The sequence below is a fragment of the Meriones unguiculatus genome, chromosome 20 (genome assembly GCF_030254825.1).
Source record: "Meriones unguiculatus strain TT.TT164.6M chromosome 20, Bangor_MerUng_6.1, whole genome shotgun sequence".
In the NCBI taxonomy this organism is placed as follows: domain Eukaryota; kingdom Metazoa; phylum Chordata; class Mammalia; order Rodentia; family Muridae; genus Meriones; species Meriones unguiculatus.
This window is the reverse complement of record NC_083367.1, coordinates 30,285,487-30,304,022: the sequence shown is the minus strand read 5'-3', so window position 1 is coordinate 30,304,022 and position 18,536 is coordinate 30,285,487. Positions and strand designations below refer to the sequence as shown.

The 18,536-nt window shown below is 39.5% G+C and overlaps 1 protein-coding gene across 5 annotated transcripts in view; it reads left to right on the top strand.

Moving 5' to 3' along the window:
* The window catches only part of Trmt11 (tRNA methyltransferase 11 homolog), a 105,500-nt gene that overhangs the window by 25,462 nt on the left and 61,502 nt on the right, over nt 1-18,536 (top strand). For 4 of the 5 annotated variants that reach the window (XM_060373686.1, XM_060373685.1, XM_060373687.1 and 1 more), the window contains exon 12: nt 25-145. In XM_060373686.1, coding sequence (XP_060229669.1) covers nt 25-145 — 121 coding nt within the window. Of the gene's footprint in view, nt 1-24; nt 146-15,750; nt 16,291-18,536 lie in introns of those variants that run through there. The other variant, XM_021648935.2, reaches the window with a different exon arrangement.

The window sequence follows — 18,536 nt, the reverse complement described above, 5'->3', positions numbered from 1 at the left end:
TAACCATCAGCTCTCTGTCTGCAGGTACAGTGAAGAAATGGTGCCCTGGCACCCTTGCCTCACACTTATCAGCAACTGTGAACAAAAGCTTTCCAGTCACACAGCAAGGCGTTTGATCACCATGGAAAAGGTGAAGGAGTTTGAGGTAAGTTGCCTTTGTGTTCGTAGTATAAATTGTGGAAGAGTCAAAATCAGATCTTTCTAAATAGTTTTCCTTGAGTAGGATGTGGAGATGTTAGTCTTGATTTTGGTAGTGTAGAGTAGTAGGTGAGTTTAGGAAGAAACCGAAGCTCAACTCTGCATTTGTTTGTGGCTGTGGTAGGAGTAGGATAGAGGGTTGATGAGTGGAAGAAGCCCACCCATGCCTTGGGCATCATGTCCTGTTGCAGAAGCTGTGCGTGCGTGCGTGTGTGTGTGTGTGTGTGTGTGTGCACATGTATGTGCTTGCACATACCACAGCTCACCTGGAGGTCACATGATACTCAAGAGACCTGGTTCTCTTCTACCATGTTGATTCTAGGGATTGAACTCTTGGTCACCAGGCTTGGTGGCAAACATCTTTAACCAGCTGATCCACCTCACCACCTGAATGTAGATTTTAATCAAGACTGTGATTCTTTATATAAGAAAGAAAATAAAATTTCCTCATTTATTAGGTATAGTGTCAGTGATCATAGTCATCCATTCTGATATTCTCATTGTCTCTCTCTCCCTCTTTCTCTGTCTTTCTCTCTCTCACACATACATATACACACTATATTTAAGTTTGAGAAAGAAGAGTTTTAATAACATTTGTTACTTTCCAGTTTAGAAGTGATGTGAACAGTATATTTAATGAAGCTTTAGTAACGTGACAGAATACTGTTGGTGCTGTCTTTTTCTGGACTGACAGGCTTTCCCAAATGTCCTGGCTGTTTGGACAAGCCCTATCTTTGAGCAAAATGCAGAACAGGGTACTTGTGTTTGCATCTTTTGTAAGACCCATCTCTACTCTCCATTTGATGGATTATCATCTAATTTATATCTTAGAGGTCTTTCTCAGTAGTAATTTATATCCTGCCTTTTGTGTCTGTCACTTTGTGTCTTTTACCTCTCTCCCATTTGTTATCTATCTTTAGTTTAGAGCCTTATTACAACATAATTGGTTTACACTAACAGATCTGAATCTCTTTCCAGATCTTACTCGTATCTGTTAAATACTCCATTTATGTTACTTTATGCAAAATATTTTAGTTATTTTTATTATTACAAAATGTTTATAGTTTTCACCAGGGTATAAAATATCCTCAATAATCAGGCTCAAACCAAGACTTTTCAGGAAATTAAGCTAGTCATCTAGATACGTAGTTGATGTTTATCCACTAGTTGTCTAGGTATTTATATGCATGGATGTATAGATATATGTGATTTGATGAGAATGCATGGCCACTGCCATGCATTTGGAAGAAAATGCCATGCATGGTTAAAAAGAAAAAAAAAAAAAAACACAAAACCTATTCACAGTCCAGCCTCATCTATCCAAGTTCATAGTCAGATGATAGAATCTGTGGAATGGACATGGTTTTCAGTGTTTTCCTGAAAGTGTATGTATGTACATTTAACAAGGTATATTATTACTAAGTAATTGTATAGTAACAGCTTATCTTTCCTCAAATAATATTACACATTTTAGACAGGATAATTTACCTAATTAGGGTTCTTTGCAGAAATCTAATTCCCATCTCAGTATCATGACTTTTAGAACATTGTCAATTCAGAAATTCCTAAGAGTGGCTTCTGTATCTATTGGCACAATGACAGCCTTCAAAAACGTCAGTTTCTAATCCAGCAGAAGCCCTGTTTCCTCACTGTCCACTGACTAATTGGTCCTGGCCACTCTGACTGAAGCCCACTGTCTGCTGGTGGTGATGTGGTGAATCCTTCCATGTATGAGCTAAACTTTCTGTTTCCCAGGAGTTACTTGCGCTGTTCCTGGGGCTGTTTGTCCTAGGTAGAAATATTATGGTAATTATGTAATGTAGTTACATACTTGTTAGACAAGTGAAACATGAGTGTGATAATAGAGTTAGTATTTCTGTACCAAATAGCTTGAGCACTTTAGAAGACAAGATAAAATGAGTCACCAAGAAAGATTTGGGAACTTACTAGATAGCTCAGTGGTAAGGGCACTGGCCACAAAATTTGTTACCAGAGTGTGATCTCTGGACCCACATGGAAGGAGAGATCCAGTGCTCACAAGTAGCCCTCTGACCTGAGTTACATGTTTCCACTGCCAGTGAAATAATTTAATAAATGCGGGTTACGAGTACACATATGAAGGAAGACTTAGTTGGGCGTGGAAGATGGTTACAGTTCAGGTTTATGGATTCAATTTGCTTTGTAAGACACTAAGTTCTTGATTCTCTTGCTGCAAGACAGACCTGGGGCTCTATACGTTTGATGCCTTAAAGACTGGCAAATTGTTGTATAAAGCAGTACTTATACGCAAATAGGGTATTGTAAATTTCAGAAATTTCTCATATTTTTGGAAGCGGAACATGGAAGGTGGGTTTCTGGTGAGACGGCTCCTCGTGGCTTCTGTGTGTGAGACCTGCTGTGCTGTCTCTTTCTTTTCACTGAGATGCCAGTCACACTGGATTAAGACACCCCCCCCCCCCCCGTCATGGCTTCTTACTTTCTGCTTCAAATGCCCTTTTCCTGTCGCTAACTGTAGATTTTGAAGTGGGGCTGGTTTAACCCTAGTGCTAACCATTATCAACTTAACAGGTCACATGAAGCTGGTTGCTTTGAGCAGCTTTTTCTTCCAGGCAGTATGCTTTTCTTTTGGTATGTTAAGGGAAGTGAGGCATGGTGAATCAATAGTAGTCTACAACTTCTATAAACTAAAGAACTTAACATAATCATTTGAGTTAGTAATGATATTTGTTACGTGCCAGGCACAAGAGGGATACTTATACAAGACAGAACTATTACTTGTAGATGTTATAGTTTTAATTCTTACAAGCCAAAAGCAAAGTAGATGACATTAACTTTCTTTATGACATTGCCTATGTAAATATCATTCCTCCATAAATTGTGTTCCAAAGAATTACCTAGTCATGGAGAAGATTCTCATCCATTTCTGTTTTTACAGAAATTAAAATAAAGAATGCACTAGCATCTTGTGTGCTCCGATTTCATGTGTGCTTTCTCCTGAGTTTAGTTTAAGAAATCTACTATTTTTCTTCAATGTTTCTGTTTCTGTAAGCAAATTTATTTTAAAGTCAAGGGAAAATTGTCTTTTGAGAGATCTTGTTGGATATTAAAATGATGAATAATCTCACCCTCTTTTGATGTTTTCAGCCCTATAAAACAGTGCTAGTTCCAGCCTGGCTTTCTGTTTTCATTTTTCTTTTGTTCTTGCTTGAAACTGGCGTGGGTTCGTGCGTCTGCCCTTGCCTGTGAGTCTGCCTGTGCGTGCATGTGTATTGAGTGAGACAGGGTCTCACTGTATAGCCTTGGCTGTCCTGAAACGCATGTGTTGATGAATCTGGCCTCCAACTCAGAAGTCAGCCTGCCTTTGCTTCCTCGTGCTGCCTCTACTCCACCTGGATGAAAGTGGTGTTCTTTTAATAAGGAAAAGCCTCCTAAGATGTCCTTAATAAGTCTTACCTGGTGTGGGATTTACTGTTGATGTCTCATTAATATGATACTCTGTCGTGTTTGTTTCTAATTCATTGCTTCACTTTTGCCTTCTGTTTCTTGCTGAGGAATGTTTGTGATTACATCAGGATTGCAGCCCTTTATAAAACAGGCAGACACAGAACTGTCAAACAGTTGTCACATGTCTGACAAACTGTTCTCAGATGTGTTCAGTGTTGTTGGTTTTGGCAGTGGAAGAACATTAATTTTACATTTTTGCACTTCATTACTGTGACCTTTGCTTTTGACTTGTCACTTGTTAGGTGTAACTTCAGTTCGAAGTTCAGCTTACTTGACGTGCTGTTTAAGTGTTCTCCCACTGTTTAAAATGTAGAGATAAGTATGTTGTCAATTATTAATATTACTGATTTATCTATTAGTTAAGCAGTGGTTATCCTTAAACCAGCTGTATACTCAAATCACCACACACAGACTAGGATCTATTTAATTAACCTAGAGCATAATGCTGGGCAATGATTACTCCACCCTAAATCTCCAAACCTGCATAGCTTCCTCCCATTCAGATTTGACCCATTATACTTGATTTTAGTCATATCTTAGGTCCGGTTCATCTCTCCTCATGGTTCCAAGTCCTCTCCTGCCAACCTCTTCTCTCCCACTCCTCCCACTCACTTTCTTCTGTTCCCCTCTGGACCAGGATGTCCCACCCTATTCTCTCCATGGCACAGCATTGGCTGGTTGTTTTATTGAAATTACAGAGAACAAATGGAAGCATGTTTGCACAAAGTTTAGACAGGTGATGCTTAGAATAAACATCACAGTACAATGTCTGGATTTAAACCAGATAGAGGGGAAGAGAAATCAGTATTTGAACGAACAAGGATAGACTGTATACATTCCACAAGAACATTATACCAACAAAGTTATAAGGATTGTCTAATGCATATGAATTTTTTTTATCTTTACATTATTAGCTGTTGCTTTAGACTTGTTTTTTTGGTTTTTTTTTTGTTTCGTGTTTTGTTTTTTTGAGTGCGTAGTGAAGGGGTTTTTGATAAACATGAATCTTACAAAGATTCCTGATAGGAAGACTCATCATTTGTTTATTAATATTCTTCGTTGATATATTCTAGACAATAAAGTGCCTTGTTTTTTCAGTGCTTGTTTATAAGTGTTCTTATCCATTTGAGTTTATTTCCCCTTTTAAGAGATGGAGAGCCTTCAGTGCACTGAGGACTAAGTAGTAAACAGCAAAGGTAAAACAGAGCTCATCTTTGTCTTTGAAATTTGACCCTTTTCCTGCATCACACTGTCTTTTACCTGGACAGAGTTCTGCCTTTTGATCATGCTGAAGTAAAAGGTCTCTGTATGCTGTGTAGCAACAGGGTGTGCCTGTCTATCATGTGCAAGAAAGACCTGAGGGGAAATTTCTTCTACCTCAAAATGAATAAGAAGCAAATGTCCCTAAACATTGAATTCTTAGGTTCTTTTTAACATAATCTTTTCTTTCGCCCGTTATTTTTAGCCAGTGTGCTCAGGATGCCATTTCAGACTATAATACATTTTTCTAGGGCTAATTTTTCTCTTCTTATCGATATACAGTTAATGGTGCTATCTATAGTTGAGGTAATGCTATGAAACACATAAAATTCATTAAATGAAATTCTTGCTTTCCAAAAACTAAAAGGATTCTAATCGTTAGACATCATTAGGTCAGAACAGATTTCGTACAATGGTTATGTATCCTGTGCTAGCTACCTAATAGCTGTATACTCTGAATGGCTTCTGCAGAATCCACTGGGACCAGATCGAATACCTATACTGGCTACTCAACAGATTTTTCTTAAAAAGATTAATTTCTATTCAGATATATGTATATGCATGCATTCATACCTCAGTGTGTGCATGTGTGTCTGTCATTGTATGCCATGTATGTGCAGGTGTCCATGGGGCCAGAACAGGCCATCAGATCCCTTCGAGCTGGTGTGACAGGCAGTTCTAAGGCACTCAGTGTAGGTGCTGGGAAGTAAACTCTGATCCTTAGCATGAACTATGAAGCCGCATGTGTGTGGACCCTTGAGGTCTCCTCTACAGTAGAGGCTTGTTTAAATGTAAACACATTATCATTATCACTTAGTACAGCATTATGTACCTCATTGCTTATGGGGTTTGTTTGCTTGTAGGTGATAACTCACAGCTTAATAAGATTGAATAGAATTATACTATATAAGAGCATAGTAATTAAGCACAAACTCAGTCTAGGCCTAATTATTACTGCTGCAGTGTGATATATGAGGGAGAAAAAGATAACCCTTCAAATAATTTGCATGAGAAGTCAGAAATAAATAAATTTCATTTTGGCTTGAAGTGCTTGAAGAATTCTCAAGAAGGCAGATAGGGACACGGAGATACCACATGATACGCTGTTTGGATGCAGTTCCAAAACAATTTGTTTTTTCTTGGGTTGATGTTACTTTTTCTTGGGTTTAAATCTTAGAGCATCGTCTTTTTCTCATTCCTCTTCAAATGAGTGATTTTGTGAGCAGACTAGACCAAGACAGTGCCAGTCAGTTCTCCAGCAGCTGCAGCACTGGTGACACAGGTTAACCGGTGTGGCTCTTACAGTGCCTAAAGTCAGAGCAGACACGGTGCCAGCTCAAATGCTCTTCCTAGAGTAGCTGCAGGAAGTAGCTTTAAAGGTCCCATGGAGTGGGGTCATAGGCCTGGCTCACTTGAAAACTTGATTCGGGTATTCTGGTGCACACGGTTTTGAGGGGCATGGGGCTCTGTGGAGTCCTTAGGAGCTTCATTTCTAGCTCTTGTTTGAGTGATAGCATTTTGACTGCATGGCTTTTTCCTTTATTCTCAGGTGTTTTCAACTTAAAATTACCTTTCTAGGTATTTCTAATTAAAATATGAATTTGTACCTTCTTTCCACTCTATGTCACCTAGAATCCAGTGTTGAAGATTTTATGTGTAGTTTTCTCAACAAGTAAATGTACAGTTTAATCAATACTTATGAAGTACATATCCATGTAGTCACGATGAGGTCAAGGTCACAGAGCAGTGCACACTCCAAATATCTTGCAGCCATTTAAGATAATCTCAGTACTCTTGAGAGGCAGAGGCAGGTAAATCTCTGTGAGTTCGAAGCCAGCCTGTTTTATAAAGCCAGTCTAGGACATTAGAGAAGCCCTGTCTTAAAAAAAAAAAAAAAAGTCATAAGCATGACCTTCCTGCAGGTAAAAATACTATTCTGACCTTTGCAGTAATCAGTTTCTTGCTTTCCTTTGAATTTACCCCTAAGCAAAAACAGTTTTGCCTGGTTTTGGTTTTTATTTATACACATATACATCTTTACTAATTCTTTAAATGGATTGTGGAAATTTGATGAAGCCACCCAGGATCAACATTGTTCAGAATCTAACTGAAGTGTATATTTGGGCACAGGTCACATGGCATATGGCTTTAATCCCAGCAGAGTCAAGCAGATCTCTGTGAATTCAAGGATAGACTACTCTACAAAACGCAGAGTTCTATGGAATTCTATGAGTTCAGGACAGCCAGAGACACCCAGGGGAAACTTAAAAAAAAAAATAATAAGATTTTTGTTAGTTCTAATTAAATATAAGTGCTTAATTAATTGTTGTTAAACTTTTATCTTGTCTGTTGACTGCTTTAATATTTGACACTTACTTTTACATGTATAAAGATGTAAACTTTAATGTATTTATGTGGAAAATACTCATACTTCTGTATCATGCTAAGCAGGAACATCTACAATGCTCATTTAGCACTTAAAAAGACACTATGTTCTGAGTGTTAAACACCCAAGTTTCATTTATTAATGATCAGTCATTTTGAGACTCTAGATAGAGTTTTAATATATTTTCATAGACGTTAGGCAGCTTAATATCTTGAAATTTAATTTTATAAGGAACTGAATAAATGTGACTACATGAGAGGGACAGAGATTTTCACCTTGACTGTGTTCCTATTACGAACAACACGACAGATTTAATGGTATTGGACATCAGACTTTTGACCTGCTTGTCCTTGGTTTGGAAATGGCCGAGTGCTGTTTATAGTTGTATAACTTTAGCACAAGTGGTTTCTATGGCTACTGTTCAGTACCAGATGTAGAACAGTGGGAGGCTTTGATAAGGAGAGCAGGATTTTTAAACAAAAGCCGGACATGGGTAATTACCCTAAGGCTGAACTGAGGCCCATTATATTCAGCACTATCATTCACATTTCATCCCACTCTTTGCTGATTACGAGAAAGGAAACCAACCTGCTGCTTTTCTCTTCCATCTCTTGGCCTTCTCCCTCACACTTGACTAAGGCTGTGTATCCACGCCTCACCCTCTTTCACCAGCCTTGTAGTCTTTACTGACAACATGAGATGAACACTCCTAGTTTGGAGGCATTTACTGTGAGGACACTACTGGTTTTCATTTATCACAGAATAAGTTTACAAGTCGTTTGTATTCACGACTTTGCCATGAAATTGCTGTTTTGTATAAACCCCTGTCACTTTGGTAATGTCAGTAACTTATCATTAGTGAGGTAGAACAAACCATTATATCACTATCAGGAGCTGTCACTTTCTAAGACAACTTAAACCTGACCAACAATTAAAATAGAAGCATTTGGGTTTCTGTTAAATGACTAGAGCCGCATGTGGTTGGGCACGTCCCCCAAACTTATAGAACAAGCAGTTTATAAGTTAATGCTTGTCCTTAGGCATCTAACTCATGATTTGGAGGTTCTGACAAATTAGCTCTTGGCAGTGAGAAATACTGTGAAGCAGAATATTGTCCTAAGTCAGTGTGGGTACTCAATGATGAGAGAGACTTCCGAAGTAAGCAAGCAGGGGCCATGGAGGATAGGGGTCCAGTGTAGGGAGGAAGGAGAGGAAATTTGTACCTGATGACTTGAGTTTTTGCTGAAAGGATGAACATAATGTTAGCTTATGAGCACAGGAGAAGTTCTAGAGTAAGTGCTGTGAGAGAAGAGAAGGCTGTGTCACTGCACATATCTTACATCCATTAGCCGTTCCTATTTTTGTATATTTTTCTTTCCTTAACTTGAACATAGATAGGCTCTCACAGAGAAAGCCATGGCATTCCGCACTCAGCCTGCATTTGTGAGACCATATTTGCCAACTATTGGGCTTAAGTAGAACAGGGTTAGCCTTTGTCTATAGAGAGCTGGTTCATTAGGAGAAACTCACCCAAACTGGTCCTACTTAAGGTGTTGGGGTTTGTATTGACGTGAGAGAGACAGGTACTTCGTGAATACGAGACATCTATCTGAGGAGATGGTGCTTGAGGCAGAGGGGAGCCACTTAGTAGTGTAACTGTCATTTGAAGAAAGATAGAGAGGATGAGAAGGGCCGTGGAGGTGCAGGGATCCCTGGTTACTTCAGCTTCAGTGGAATGCTGGGCGTCGGGGCGGGGAGAAACAATTGGCGACAACCTGGAAAATCAGAGATGCCCATGTGAAAGGTCTGCGTACCAGTTGCAGTTATCCTATCTTATGGCCTCGAAGGATATTTGTAGAGTGGCAGAAGTGTATGTTTTGTGAAGGGTACCTGGGCTTCAGTACATAGGTAGGTTTGAGCTGTGAGATGATAAGCCGTCATGCCCTGAGGAGGCTGCAGACAGTTCTGCAAAGATGAGCCGGGGACCAGAAGTGATAGGATTTGAAACTGCAGAGGATATGAATGAATTAAGAGTCTGGGGATGAGATAGACAGACAGAGGGTGATTGGATAAGTCACCTTATCCAAAGGTGATAGTGGAGTTAAGGGTGACTTCTGGGCAATGTACTTTGTGACACCTGAATAGCTGATTTCCTGGGTATATTTATACCACCCCCTCTTCTTTCTCCTAATAACGTAGACATCGTAAGGTGCCACTCCCTCAATTTTTATAATTCTTCCAGGTACCTTCTCTGCTTCTGCACACTCCCCTTCCATTTTTTCAGAAAGGAATAAATAACGAAAGTCTAGTTTTTTTTTTAAATTGTATTACTGGCCCCATGGAGTTTAGAATAAAATTACAAATTCTTAGAAAATGACGAGACTACCTTGAGCTGTTTCTAGCATCGTCTCTGGTGCAGTTGGTGCCACTTTATCTTTCGTTCTCTAAGCCTCAACCTTCAGTCTCCTTTCAAGTTCCAAAATGAGCTCATTTTCTCTATTTTCAGTTTCTTTACACTGAGTTTTGTCCTTGAATGTTGCCTCCTCTTTGTGTGGTGAAGTTTGCATTAGTCTACAGCTCTGGAGTAAGTGTCCTTTGCATAGGGAAGCCACTCCTGTCCTTCCCTTTATACTCCCATGGTGCCACTTCATCCCACTAAGTAACAGCTAGTTTGTAAATGTGTGCATGCCGCTTTGTGTCTGTCTCCCACCCGGATATGCAAACTCACAGAGCTCTGTTCTTTTCCTCAACATGTACAAGGGTATATGGAAGAAATGTTAACTGTTTAGTGCTTATTTGGATCCCCATCTAAAATAAAGCAGTCATACTGAACAGTATGTACACCATGTTAAAAAGGAATAGGAATAGGTAATTAGAGCTACTTAAAAAATTTACTGTTTGAAACAAACTAAATATTACCCTTACTTTACTCTTAAGTCAGTGGGACACAGCATTTTACTTCTGTAATACCTAGTAGGTTTTACTTCTTGTGTAAAACAAATCAAAAGCAGCTGAAATGGAAAACTTAACACCTTCGCTTTATTTATGGCGGACGTGATGGAAAAGAATGGCAAACTTCTAAGGGAAGGCAGCAGTTAGGAAAGTAGTTTTACCTAAATGTGCTTCTCAGCGGAGAGTCTTTCGTTGTTTTTCAGTCAGTGTGCCCTATTGTTTTAGATGCACTATTAAAACTATATTCTTTTTTGCCTATCTTTAATTAATTAATCAATTTATTTATTCACTTTACATTCCAATCTTACCCCCTCTCTCCTCTCCTACCAATCCTACCCTCAGTCCCTCTTCTCCCATCCCACCTCCCCTATTCCTCCCAAAAGGAGAGCCCCCACCCACCTGCCCACCTATCCCAGATTATCAAGTCACATTAAGACAGAGCTCTTCCTCTTCCCCTCAGGCCTGGTGAGGCAGCCATGCTGGGCGGTGGGAGTGATCAGAAAGCAGGCAACAAAGTCCATGTCAGGGTCAGCCCCCGCTCCCCTTTCTAGGGAACCCACACGAACCCTGAGCTGCCATCTGTTATATCTATGCATGGTCCTTGGTTGGTGTTTCAATCTCCACAAGCTCCTCTGTGCTCTGGTTAGTTGGCTCTCTCTGTCTTCTTGTGGAGCTCCTGTCACTTATCCTTTCCTCCACTCTTCCACAAGACTCCCTGCACTCCACCCAGCGTTTGGCTATGGATCTCTGCATCTGTTTCTATGCACTGTTGGGTGGAGCCTCTTGGAGGACAGCTAGCTAGGCTCCCATCTGTGAGTGTAGCAGAGTATCATTAACAGTGCCAGGGTTGGCTCTTTTCCATGGGGTGGATTTCAGGATGGGCCAGGCATTAGGTGGACATATCCTTAATCTTTGTTCTACCTTTATCCCTGCACATCTTGTAAGCAGGGCAAATTTTATGTTGGAAGTTTCTGTGGGTGGGTTGGTTTTCCCATCCCCCCGCTAGGAGTCTTGTCTCATTAGAGGGTGTTGTCTTTGGTCTCTATGACCCCTTCTACTAGGAGTCTCAGCTAGAGCCATCCCTCCCATCCTCCCAGAAGCCTAACCTGTCATAGATCTCCAGCTTGTCAAAGAGGTGCCCCTGCCCACGGTTTCTCCTCTCTCTGTAGGCCTTCTGTCCTCTCATCTTCACTCTCCCCAGGTCTTGTCTCCACGCTCTCTCTGTGCTCCCTGTCCTGCCTGGTTCTGACAACCCTCTTCTCTTGTCCTGTTTCCCTTCTGAGTGAGATTTAAGTATCCTCCCTTGGGTCCTTCTTATTACATATCTTCTGGGTCTGGTAATCCTGTACTTTTTGGCTAACAACCACTTGCAATTGAGTACATACTATGTTTCTTTTTCCTGGATCTAGGTTACCTCACTCAGGATGATCTTTTCTAGTTTCATTCATTTCCCTGAAAATTTTGTGATTTCCTTGTTTTTGATAGCTGAGTGGTATTCCATTGTGTAAATGTACAACAGTTTCTTTATCCATTCTTCTGTTGAGGACATCTAGGTTGTTTTCCCATTCTGGCTATTACGAATAAAGCTGCTGTGAACATAGTTGAGCAAATGACTTTGTTGTATGGTAGAGCATCTTTTGGGTATATTCTCAGGAGAGGTATGGCTGGATCTTGAGGAAGCACTATTCCCAATTTTCTGAGAAAGTGCCAGCTTGATTTCCAAAGTGCTTGTACAAGTTTGCACTCCCACCAGCAATGGAGGAGAGTTCCAGTTTTCCACATCCTCACCAGCATGTGTTGTCACTTGAGTTTTTGATCTTAGCCATTATGTTGGGTGTAAGATGGAATCTCAGAGTCGTTTTGATTTGCGCTTCTCTGATGACTAAGGGTGTTGAGCATTTCTTTAAGTGCTTCTTGGCCATTTATAATCCAGAATGTCATTAGTTGAAATGGTAATTTCAAGTGTAATTTCAAGGGCATGTAGTTTCTTTTCTTGACAATTCTTTAAATTCAAATACAAAAGTATAAGTGGCTGTAACACTTCTAGTCTCCTTTAAATTGTCATTTTGTAAATCCAATTTTTCTGTAGAGTTAAGTTGTACAGAATTTAGAGTTACCTAGGTGTGATGATTCCTGGCTGTAATCTCTGCATCCTGGAGGCAGAGGTGGAGGCAGGAGGATTGCGAGGATAGCCTGGGCTGTAAAAGAGTGATGCTTTGCCTCAAAACCGGAAACAAGACCACACACATGATTAACTTAAAATGGGCCGTTTTGTTCCTTTCTCATTCTACAGAATGACTTGCAGTTCTAGTTTTCCACAGATGAGTGGTACCACTTTAGAGGCTTTGAAGAGCATGTATATTTTCCGGGTTCTGCATCATTCTTTATGGATGAATCAGTATGCACAAATGAAAATTCTGTCTCACAAGGTCATCCTGGACATACGATGTTCAAGGCTTTCTGGTCGCAGGTGTTTTGAACAGTCAAGACTTGCAAACAGCAAATGAAGCAGAGCCCTCCTGACAGTACTGTCTTTGCAGCCTTTCAGTCTATCAGGAAATGCTAGAAGCAGGACTATCTGAGCTAGCCAGCAGAGGGCAGTGTACACATAAAAGTGAACCACTAACTTGGGAGGCTCTTTTGGCGAGCATGGTAGAGTTGCTAGGTGGCTCATGTTTAGAATTAGCAGGACTGATAGGACAGTGGTTCAGGGTTCTGTCTAAAAGTTGAGATCTGAAATGTGTGCTACCATAATGCTGCTGTTTCAGGAGGAATGTCCTCTAAATGTCAAACTCCATTTTGAAGGACCCACTAACCTACCATGTGGGAAATTGACTCAGTCATCTATGTGTTCATATAACTTCCAGTTCTTAAAAAGGACAGAAGTATAATGAAAAAAGCATGAGCTTTTGATGTCTGACTCAGGCAGCAGCCTGGCAGTGCTGTGTTCCAGCTGTATGGCTTGTGGCAGATTGCTAAAGCTCTTTCAATCTCTGTTACTCTAGCTCCAAAATGTAGATGAAAAGACTGCAGAAAATTAGATAATTACCGTAGACAAGACCCAGTTGATAACAAATACATAGTAGTTCTTTTTTGGGCGAACTTGTCTATTTCTTGTAACATTTACAATAGCTCATTATGTTTGAATGGCAGAGGTCTGAGAGTTTCTGTGCTTTCCTGCTGAAATTTTGTTACTCGTTAAATGACAGGAGGCAGTAGTGCAGTCAGATGAAAGTTTTATTTAAGGAGGAGGTAATAGCAAGAGAGACCCCAAGCTTCCCAGGGAAGGCAGTTGATAATTTCTGATTCCTCCTCTTGCTAATAGTACCACTGCTACTAACCTGGGCAAAGGTGTCCTTTAATCTCCACCACAACCGTTTTCACTTTTGGTGTTATATATATATATATATATATATATTTTTACTTCATATGCATGCAGTATTTCAGGTTTATTAAAAATTTACAGAATTGAGGTTCTGTGGTATGTAAATGATATCATTATTGATTGTTGTAATGGGTGTGGAACTGTTAGAAAAACCAAAAGTGAAACACCAGGCAAGCTTGAGTGTGTGAAGAAGATCAAAGACTGTTGGCATGAAAATACCCTTCCCCTTTTAAAGAAACACACTTGCCTTCAAGATACCGAGTTTAACAACAAAACAACAAAACAGAAACCTACACTACATGTATTACTGATGGAGATGGGCTGGCAATGTGAGTAGAAAAGACTGTGATACAAACTAAGAGTTGACTGTCCTTCTCAAGTGTTAACCCTGGCAAAAGGAACTAAAGATGGATGGATGAGGAGAGGAAAAAGAGAAAAAAAAATTGAATTTGCTATTTTGTTTTGAATTGTGGTGATGTCAATCTGTGTGGCATTTCTATGTGATGATAGATGTTCTGTGAGGAACATTTTTTAATTAGGACATTCCCACAAAGGTGGAAATTTTAGCAGCAGTCCTTGAACTGCTTGGCTTACCTCGAAACAAGACTTATTGTTGCCAGATTCCTGGCTGCTCAGGGAATTTGAAGCTTTGGGGTTCCAGAAGTTTCTTTTTCACAGTTGGGAGTAGTTCATCTTGAAAGCCGACATTTGTGTACAGGACTCACACATTTATCCAACACAGACTTAATTCTCTCTGCTTCCTGAGATAAGAAGAGAATGATGCTTTTCCTTGGACAAAGTTTCTATGTTTCAGTTGCTAATGATCTGTTATCAGCAAGTTTGTGCCATCCTGTCTCCATGGCACTGAGGGAAATACACCTTGCCCTTTGAGAATTTGTCTTGCCCTTACTGCTTAGAGTCCTTATGAGTCTATTTTGATTGTTCAAAATACTGCTGTGACATTTTTTTGTCCATGCCTATACTCACTTAGGTCACCTTCTTCAATCTGTAAAACCAGTTTGCCAAACTCTGGTTCAATGAAAAACTATTTGCCAAACTTATCTCTTTGGTCCGTGAAGGAAGCCTGTTTTCCACAGTACTTGGCTTTTCTCTTCTCCCCCCAATGGTGAATTCATATTAGAAGCTTAGATCAGAGAAGAATCCTATCTGGTGCTCTGCCATTCTATTCTACCTACTTCTGTTTACTGTTGGCTATTCATGAAATTAACCATGGTATGTTTTGAGAGGTCATATGTGGCTATATATAGGAGCCATAAGGAGGTTAGTGGGTAGAAGGACAGAGCTGGGAGGGGCTTGTCACCAGTGTTTGATTCTTGTTTCAAAGCAGGAAGCAAGGTGTCATTCAGTGAAGTGATAAGTATATTGAAACAAACTCTCAAAAGTTTATGGGTAATTAAATATGAGTTTAAAGAAATACGTAGAAGTGGAAATTTATTTCTGCTTAGGTTTGCTGCACAACTTGAAATGGGAAACTGATGTTTCGTGGTTTCTCTTAGTCCTCCCTCATCAAAGCCAGAGTGCTGTATTTTCTAATCCAAGTTAACTTTCCAATGCCCAGTGAGTATCCAAGTACCAACCCTGAATTGTCTTGAAGTCTAAAAGTATGGAACTCCCTGTTGACCCTATATCTGCATCTCCTTTGAGGGAATCTTTTGTTGCACTAATGGAATGTGGGTATAGTTTGAAGTTTGTGTGATTTTATGACATCACACAGACTGCCACAGTTCCTTGGTATATACCTTTTTTCTGGACTAGAAGCTTCTTTGGTATAATGCATAGCCAGATGATTTCGGTGTGTATTAAACCTGGAATGATGAGGTAGTCTGACCATGTTTTCTGGAATTTTCTCTTTGCCTAGTGGGGTGAAATGACATCACGTAGAATTCCCAGAGTAGTGCAGATGTAGAATGCATATTCAGACAGCAATGCCAAGCAAGTGTACCTTGAAATGTGACTCTACTTAGGGTGAATGACTGCCATGGTTACAAGCTAACTAAAGAAACAACTTACATGTCTTTATATTTTGTATTTTCCATTCTACCAGAACCGGGACCAGCATTCACACCTGCTGCGTGATCGTTTTCTGCCATTCCAAGGTCTTAATTCCTTCCGCGAGAAATATTTTAGTGGTATAACAAAAAGAAATGCCAAGGAAGAAAAATCTGGCCAAGAGTGAGAACTATGCTTTTGACACTCAAGAAAAAATAAGAATTTTATAGAAAAGGTCATTGGGTGTGAATTTGTGTATGATCTATAAAACCTATTCTGTTTTAAATTTTTTATATAAATAACTGCTATTATTCAGAATTGAATAATTTCAAAATAGTCTTTCTTTTAAGAGACTATTTTAATGTTATGTGTCTCTGAACCTGGCTAAATGCCAGGGACTGATACATATAGACAGACTCAGTGTTTATATTTTATACAAAGAAAATACTGTTAACTTTTAATCAGTATCTACCAGATGTATGGTAGGTAATTAATAGTGATTTAGAATTGACTAGTTTTGTAAATTTGCTTGGTTTGGTTTTGTTGTAACTGTTTTTCATTGCCACCAATAAACTGTACTGGAAATTTCTAAAAATTGTGTGTTTCTGAGCTCATGTCACGGAGAACTTTGAGGAAAATGAATCTTTAATATAAATTTCATACTGGTCATAACAGCGGTGGCCAGGCTGATACAAGGAAGGCTAAAGCCCAAGAACCACAGAGATTCCATGCCTAAGACTTCCATGGGCCCATGTATATCCAAAGGTATCTGCACCTTGGGTTTACTCGTGTATTTCTAAAATTTGACTGTTGGTCAAGTTAACTACCTACCCTCAGGTTTTTGTTCAGACAGAAACTGACAGTTAAAGCAGGAACAGCAGCTCAAGCCCCTGATGACTCTGTATCGGTCTGCAGTCTAATCAGTGCTCTGTGTTGAGACAGAAGCTGTACTTTACTTGAAGAGGAAACTTTGCTGAGTCTACATTTTGTCCACCATGGAAATATCTTCTTTAAAAACCACTGTGCACATTAATTCTAGATGCTAGTAGCTGTTTTCTGTGGTCAAATGTACCTCAGGGGGTGGCAGTAAATGGATACTTTCTCTCTAACCAGTGCTTATTTTTATTTGTGTTGTTATTACTATTATTTATTTATTTTGCTGTGACCACTGAGCTTTGTGAACTCAATAGATACACTTTCGTGGCTTAGGAGCTGCAAAAGACCAGTGCTACAGAGGTGAGGCATTCTTGGTTCTGCCTGTCTTGTCCTGCAGCACTTGATTTCAGCACGTCTAAACCTTTCCTACTTTGACTGGGTTTCTGGATGTTATTTGTGGTACGCTAGGGGAAATCTAAAGTATTCATGGGTGATTTATTTGCAGTATTCCTGTTATAAACCATCTTATTTTAAAGTTTTTGAGGTTACATAGGGAATGGGTATGAAACTGTGTAGCTGACTCAACTGGAATATGAGACTTTCTAATTTAATTCCTTTGTGTATTGTCTCAAAATTTAATCCAAATAAGTTCTAAAAATTTACAACATTAATTTTAGTTTGTCCTTAAAAATGAATTCACAGTGAAACAATCAAATTATTTCTGTTATTGTTAATTGAAATCTTCTGAACATCAGTTCTTCCAACTGTGAGGTTTATTTTCGTATTTATTATTAAGTTCAGCCTTCCACTTCCTAAGTGGCACTCAGAGTTTAAGTTATAGTTGCTTTAAAGTTAAAACTTGTAAGTGGTCAAGATACTTGGTGACTTCCAATCAGTTTTTAAGATACAAGCATTTTTTAAATTTTTATTTTAAGTTAGGCGGTGGTGGTGCACACCTTTAATCTCAGCACTCAGGAATCAAAGGCAGGAGGACCTCTGAGTTTGAGGCTAGCCTGGTCTACAGAGAGAGTTCCAGGATTGCCAGGGCTACATGGAGAAAGCCTCTCTCTAAAAAACAAAAAACAAACAAAAATATGTTGATGATTGTGTGTGTGTGCGTGCATGTGAGCGTGCGCCCCCCACTCCCCAACTCTCCGAGCCATCTTGCTGGCTTTCCAGCTTTTTTCCTCTGACAACAAAGTCTCTATTTTCTGTATAAGGTACAGATCATTTTGCTGGGCAGATGAGCCCTTCCTCATTCATTTACCAGTAGGAATAGCTCCTAACATCTTGCCTGTGTTCATGAAGACCTGTAGTTTGAGTCTGCAGTATATTCTGGAAGGGAACAGTAGGTGGTCTGTGGACTACTGACCTACTTAATGTTTATAATATGACAAAGTATATAATTTTATTTCTGGCATATATTAAATAGCTGTAAAATCCAGATGGCTACCTTGGTGGTGTCTCACCAGAAGCACCTCCTTCCTGCCCATTTTTGTTGAGTAATTTTTTTTTTTTTCCTGTGATAGCTGCACAGAAATAGTGGAGTAGGTGGTCTTGGGTTTGTTTAGCCAAAGTGGCTAGGGCTAGAAGATTTTTTCTTTTTAAGTTTGAACTCTGGTAAAATTTTCTCGACCTCTTCCTGCCCAGCATGAGCCTGTTTTGAGCCAGTTTGCCACCAGTTTCCTTGTGACTAACTCTTTAAGTACTTGGACTGAGCAATAAAAAAGTTTGAGATTCTCAGCTCTGGGAGGTACCTTGGGGTTGCCATTTCTTCCCTTTTGAGAAAACTCCCTCAGATATTGGGATCACCTCCATATGTAAGGAAAATAGTGATTCTGACTAATAACTATGTTATATTTGAGGCAGAGAAGGAGAATGAATTAATGTCACTGACTTGTACTGGATGTGATATTTGGAGTGAAAATTTGAGTTTTGGAACATAGAAATATCTTTTAAATTTTT